This window comes from Populus euphratica, unplaced genomic scaffold, assembly GCF_000495115.2.
Source record: "Populus euphratica unplaced genomic scaffold, PopEup_1.0 scaffold1.1, whole genome shotgun sequence".
In the NCBI taxonomy this organism is placed as follows: domain Eukaryota; kingdom Viridiplantae; phylum Streptophyta; class Magnoliopsida; order Malpighiales; family Salicaceae; genus Populus; species Populus euphratica.
In genome coordinates this window covers 8246194-8253257 of record NW_011499845.1, presented here as the reverse complement: position 1 = coordinate 8253257, position 7064 = coordinate 8246194, and the positions used below count along the sequence as shown (strand labels likewise).

Here is a 7064-nt window from a genome sequence, read left to right as displayed (position 1 = left end):
ATTAAATGATTAAAAATTATGGTCGGAACAAAATATAGTTACAACCATAATACCAAACATCTTTTAAGTTGGGTGATTAAATTCCAAATTTTAAATGGGTGATTATGTATTGAATAATGAATAATGATGTTTAAAATGTTTTTTAGTTAAAAAATATATCAATACAATATTTTTTATTTTTAAAATTTATTTTTAAATTAGTATATAATGATTTGAAAATATAAAAAAAAATTATTATTTTTTAAATATGGTTTTAATTGCATTTCTGAACAATGCCTTGTAAAGTGAATTGATCCCCAATCAGAACATGCAATAAAGAAGCATTATTTATCAGATCTTCGGTAAACATACGGGCGACAACAAAGTGTTTTTAAAAAATATCAATAATGTTTTTAAAAAATATTTTTTTTTAAATAATATTTTTTTATGTTTTTAGATTATCTTAATATATTAATATTAAAAATAATTTTGAATAAATAAATAAATATTATTTTAATATATTTATAATTAAAAAAATATTTTAAAATAAAATCACAGCCATCTCCCAAATCACGTTAATAAAACAATACCTTAATAATTATAGATACGGATCAATAATTATAAAACAAGCGTCATCTATTCTGATGGGGAATGAGACGTGGTGAGGAAGGTTATTGATAGGACCCATTAAGAAAAAGATACCCAGCTTGTGCCCCAATGACAAGACCTTAATCAGGCGTAGCAATTAGCAAACCTTAATCAGGTGTAGCAACGATTTCAGTCGTCTCTCCCAAAAGCAAAAGGAGTCCCCGCTGCACACCATGTTCCCTCAACATTCTCCCCGTCTCGGTGTCCGCGACAACACTGTGAGTCTGTGAGACCGTAACCCACCTCATAAGGAGAGAGCATTCAAGCAGGCTTGTTTACGCGTGTGTGTGTGAGAGCGAGTGGTCGACTGCAATGAGAGACCGCCACGTGTCAAGTCTCTTTACTCTTTTTTACTGGCAGGGCTCTTACAAAGGTTTCAATTTGTTGAACTGAACAGCACTGAAAAGTGAAAAGGAGGCAGAGAAGGGTGTTTTCGTTTGTATTTTCAATCAAATCTGCATTTAACCAGCCTCTCTCTCTCTCTATCTGAAGGTTTTGGTAGCTGATTTTTCATCATCAAAGGTGAGTGGTTTCATTCTCTTTCTTTGCTTTTATTTTTTGCCCATATAATATGATGATGGTACATATATATATCTGGTTCGCATTACAAATATGGAAGATGACAGTTCAAGAATGTTTTTAAGGGCACTGGTTATCATGGGCATGCTTTGTTTTTCATTTATTTCGTAATAACAATTATTTCTTGTTCTCACAAAAGGTGAATGATTGCTATGCTTTTTTTTTTCGTGTGATTTTTTGAGTCTATAGTTCTACATTTTTGCTGTCATAGGTTTTGTGGGTTTGCTTCTGGGTTGGGATTTGTATTTAGTTTCAGTCTTTTCAGATTTAGCCCATTAAAACAGAGGAAACTAAAGAATCACCATTTTAAGTTTTGTCCATAAATGTTATGTTCAGGTTGATCGTGCTCAAACTTTTGTTCACACTTTTTTTTAATGTGTTTTGGTTTTAATTTGTGGTAGGATGGGCACAATTGATGATAAGTGGGGTGACGAGTGCTCTGTCATTGGAGACAAGGGAGAAATTGAGTATATTGATTATCAAAATGACAAATCTGTGTGTAGTTATGATCCCAGTGAAGAGGGTCCTATTATCATTTCTGCCCCATTTCCTTTTGAAGAGGGGAAGCCCCGTTCAGTTTTTGTTGGGGAAACTGCTATTGATTCAATCACTATTAAGAACACCACCTCTGAAGCTGTTGATTTATGGACCAAAATTTATGCCTCAACTCCTGAGGATTCTTTTAAGCTTTCATTGATGAAACCTCCATCAGCTAATGATGTTAGGTGCCAAGAAGGCTTCATAGATTTTTCAGTAATGGAGGATCGAATGCTTCAGCCTGGCGAGTCGTTAATCATTTGGTTATCCTGCAAACCAAAGGAACTTGGCTTGTACACTACTGTGGTACATTTTGATGTTGGCAATGATAGGATAGAACGAGTGGCCTTTTTGTTGGCTGATGATAATATATCTCAGTCTTTGGCTTCCAAAAAGCCTTTCTCAAGAGGCCAAAGGAAGAAAAAATTCTCCACAGATACCTTTGTTTCTGCAGGATCACGTCCCGCAAGGGCACTGGGTCGAGCATACAAAAACAGGCTTCCTCGTTATGATATTCCTAAAGATACGAGAGCGTTGATTGAGAGCAAGCAGATCCCTGATGTTATCTTGGGAGGTCTAACGATAGACAATTATGCTTCCTACTTCAAAACATTGCTGATCATGGAAGAAATACAACTTGAGGTAATTGTTTAAATTATGCAGAATGACAGCAATCATGGTATTAAATGCTTGTTCAATTCCCTGCTGAAATTGGTGATTTGTGCTTCAGGAAGACATGAGGAGTCATGACATGGAGCGTGTTACGATGAGGAGGAAGGGGAATTATCTCTCCCTTGTGGTTCCAGGGCTTGCTGAACGGAGGCCCTCCCTTGTTCAGGGGGATGATATTTTTGTAAAGCTTGCAGATGCAGATGACACAGCAACTCCATATCAGGTTTCTGCCCATTCATGTAAAAGAATTTCATGTTATCAAGATTTAAAGTTGCAGATTGAATAGAATCCAACTGCTAGGGAACTGCTGATGCATTAAAATAGTTGCTGTTGTCATCTTGTGAGTTATTTGCTGTATTTTTGACTGTTACCTGGTGTTTTCTTGTAAAAATAATGTGTTATGCAGGGCTATATTTACCGGGTCGAGGCTGATGAAGTCTACTTGAAATTTTACCAAGAATTTCACTTGTGCCATAATGATGGACATCTTTACAATGTGCAATTCAAATATAATCGAGTCAGTATGAGAAGACTGTATCAGGCCATTGATGCTGCAAAGGATTTAGAGACAGAGATGCTATTTCCATCAGAGACCTCTGGAAGTAGGCTCATTGAAACTTCTACTCTGGTGCCTATATCTTGTAGGCTTAATGAGGAGCAGATCTGTTCAGTGGAGATGATCCTTGGCTGCAAAGGAGGCCCGCCTTACGTGATTTATGGGCCTCCAGGTACAGGCAAAACCATGACAATTATAGAAGCAATTCTTCAGCTTTATCAAAACAGAAAGCATGCTCGGATTCTTGTCTGTGCACCTTCAAATAGCGCAGCAGATCACCTGTTAGAGAAGCTTCTCAGTGAGGAGGCTGTTCACATTCAAGAGAAAGAAATATTCAGGCTTAATGCAACATCCCGTCCATTTGATGACATCAAGCCTGATCTTATTCGTTTTTGTTTATTTGATGAGCATATCTTCACGTGTCCTCCACTCGGTGCTCTTACTCGTTATAGAATCATCATATCAACTTATATGAGTGCCTCTCTTCTCAATGCTGAGGGCGTCAAGCGAGGACAGTTCTCTCATATTTTCTTGGATGAGGCTGGCCAAGCTTCAGAACCTGAAAGCATGATTTCTGTATCGAACTTCTGCAGCAGGGATACAGTTGTTGTTCTTGCTGGAGACCCCATGCAGTTGGGCCCAGTAATATACTCCAGAGACGCGGAGAGTTATGGACTGGGGAAATCATACTTGGAGAGGCTCTTTGAGTGTGAATCTTATGACAGTGGAGATGAAAATTATGTGACAAAATTAATAAGAAACTACAGATGTCACCCAGAAATTCTGCATCTTCCTTCAACTTTGTTCTATGAGGGAGAATTGATTGCCTGCAAAGAGTCCAATGATGATTCAACTTCCTTGATGACTTTGACAAACCTTCTTCCAGGGAAGAACTTTCCTGTTCTCTTCTTTGGCATCCAGGGCTGTGATGAGAGGGAAGCAAATAACCCATCGTGGTTTAATCGAATTGAAGCAAGCAAGGTAGTGGAGATTGTAAAGAAACTGGCTACTAGGGGTAACCTGAGCGACAGTGACATTGGGGTCATTACACCTTATAGGCAGCAAGTACTCAAACTAAAGACAGCACTGGAAAACATAGACATGCCTGACATTAAAGTTGGGAGTGTAGAACAATTTCAAGGACAGGAAAGGAAGGTTATCATTGTATCTACTGTCCGATCAACAATCAAACACAATGATTTTGACAGGGTCCACTGTTTGGGATTCTTAAGCAACCCAAGAAGGTTTAATGTAGCCATTACTCGTGCTATATCTCTGCTTATTGTTACTGGGAACCCACACATTATTAGTAAGGTATTGCTTCTTTTCATTGGTCATCAGATTAACTAAAGTAAATACATAGATGTTGACCTTTCCTTAGGGAGCGCATTTCAGTTAGCTCAAAGATTCTACACCTCCACAAATTCTTACATGCAGATGCATATATAGCTGTCTCTGTATTCTTCTGCTTGCAGGCTTAGGTGCATGTGGGTATGTTCACGCCTAGAATTTAAGTGATCACCTAAGAGAAGACTGAATGGTGTTGGCAAGCCAATAGCTAACACCAATTAAATGAGGTTGATGTTTTCTGCTTCCTTGCATATGCATGTGCACGTGCAAATTTGTTGTGGGTAAAGGATGCCACTTCTTCGCTATTTGTGCTGAGCCAGGGGCATATATAGCTGTGTTTTACATGGATGATAAGTTCCTCTCAAGCAGCCCTAGGCTGGAGAGAATTTTTGTGGTAGGGGGCCCGGCACTGTGCAGATGCAGTTTGGAACTTTGTGTCAAAACCATGTAGCGCTCCAAGAATTTTATGTCACTAACTTAAATGCCACAGCATTATGAAATTCATTTAATAGTCGTAGATGCAGTTTGGGACTTTATGCTTGCACAGCCCCCATATAGCTGTCTATGCTATACTGAATTATTTTTCCCCTCCTTATATGCAGGACCAATACTGGAATAAACTTCTATGGCACTGTGTAGATCATGACTCCTATCAGGGTTGTGCTCTCCCAGAAAAAAGACTGGAGTGTGTTGACAACTATCCAACATATGAGGACTATGATGGAGGCCCTGTGACAAATGAAGCTGATTGGTGTGATGGTAGGCAACCTTCATCCTCTGGAGAAGTAGGATGGGATCATCCAGGGTCATCTCAAGCAGAAATTCCAGAACCCGTGACAGATGAAGCTGAATGGTCTGATGGTTGGCGGTAAGGTTTAGTTGGTGTCTGTTTACATAAAAGCAGGAGGAATGGCTATTTTATATTTTGGTGTGGAGTTTTTTCCCTGCATGCGGCCCTCATTTGCTGTTCTTATGTTGGAAAGCACATGATGAGTCAGGAGTCAAAGAACTGAGCTCAAGTTGTCGGATTTGGGATACCTCTTTATTCGTGCCAAGAAATTTGATCAATTGTATTTGTAGAAAGGGTACTGGAATTTTATTTCATATAATTATGAAAATTTAAAAGAGAAATAGTTGGTTTCATGGGACATTGCGGTATATTCTCAAGAATGCTTATCCTTTTGCCAGAAAGGAAGAAAAAAAAGAAAAGGATGCTATCCCAAAGGTCAAAAATTGCCTGCTATTGCAGTGACAAACTTGTGATAAACAATTTCAAATGCCAATCAAATGGTAAGCATACGATGATTGCAGCATTACTGGTGATTAAAGATTACAATAACGTTAGGACTCCAGGCAGAAACTAGCTGTTGCTGTTATGCTTCTCTGCTGGTGAATGCGATGCTGGTGATAGAGGCGAAACTGGGCTTCTGGGTGATCCATCAACAGATTCTGGTGGCAAACTTGGTGCTAATGAAAGATCATCAGGACCTGCAAAACTGTGACAAACTTTTGTTCTTTTTGCATGTTTCTAACTCAAATTAGAATTGAGATGCCCTTTAAACAAACAATTAATTGATTCTACAAAAATATAAGCGGAGAAAAAATTCTTAAAATCTTATTACCTGACTCTGGTGGCGCTGGAGTTGCTATGCCGTGAAGGGGGGGCAGTGCTGGTGAACTTGCAGCACAAAGAATTCAAATTACTGGTGAATTTACAGTTGTATTTATAACAATAATAGTGGGCGTAGGTCATGAAAACTCGCAATTAATTGATACTAACTAACAATCAAGACTTCAATCAAGCATCAAAGAAGTACTCAATTAAATTCCTTGAATTTATTTACTCCAAATTTGCAATTTGTGCTAGTGACTGGTTAAAACACGGCAAAAGTATACGATTTCGCTGGACTTGACCATAGCATGCTATTCCTTCCTTCCATGAAAATGCTGACTTGCGCCTAATCTATTAGCAGAAATATCTAGATGGCTGCGTCTCTAATTAAATAATAATAATAATAATAATAATATTAATAAAACTGCAAAGAGGAGCAAAACCTAATCAAAATTAATTTAATAAGCATCCATTTAATTTTCCGTACCTGAGCAGATCAAATCTAAAGATACAGGACTTGATAGAGAGCAAACAGAAGGTACGCAATCACTCTGGATTCGTTCAATGGGAATCCGAAGATTAGAGGCTGCCTGATTAGGTAACAGAAACAGTTGCCATCACCGGAATTGAATGCCTTAGACAAGGCATCGCAGCACTGAGATGTTGCAGTGTCTGTGGCTCTGTCTGGCGGTGCCGAGACAGGGAGAGAAGGCCACCAACTCATCACTGCACCAAGACGGCGAGGCTGGCGATGGTGCAGCGGTGGCGAGGAGGATGAGCATGGAGGTAAAAACGGCTGGGAAAACGAGGACTGTCGTGTGATTCATGTTGGAACTCCCGCTTCCTTTATAACGGGAGTGAATTGAAATGGCGGGAATGGAGATTTTTTCCCCCTCTTTCGCGAGTTTACGGAAATGCCCTTGCAATCTATGTTCTTGTGTACTGAACGACAGCGTCTTCTTGTTGAAGTATCAATTTCTCTGAATTTACATTTTGTAGAGGGAGGTCTCTGGGTGAAGGAAATGGAGGGAACTGCACACGTGGATTTGAAGCTCCACTACCGTGACCACCTTTGTATAAGAAAGGATTTTGATGTTATTTTGACCTCGGCATCCCAGCTCAGAAGACGGG

At 39.0% G+C, this 7064-nt stretch overlaps 1 protein-coding gene across 1 annotated transcript; it reads left to right on the top strand.

The window, feature by feature from the left end:
- Positions 1 to 630: 630 nt before the first annotated feature.
- Positions 631 to 5464, top strand: SDE3 (P-loop containing nucleoside triphosphate hydrolases superfamily protein). The gene is made up of 5 exons (XM_011028508.1): positions 631 to 1149; positions 1608 to 2385; positions 2474 to 2638; positions 2822 to 4285; positions 4924 to 5464. The coding sequence occupies exons 2-5, from the start codon at positions 1609 to 1611 to the stop codon at positions 5191 to 5193; spliced, it is 2676 nt and encodes an 891-aa protein (XP_011026810.1). The 5' UTR covers positions 631 to 1149; position 1608; the 3' UTR covers positions 5194 to 5464.
- Positions 5465 to 7064: the final 1600 nt, after the last annotated feature.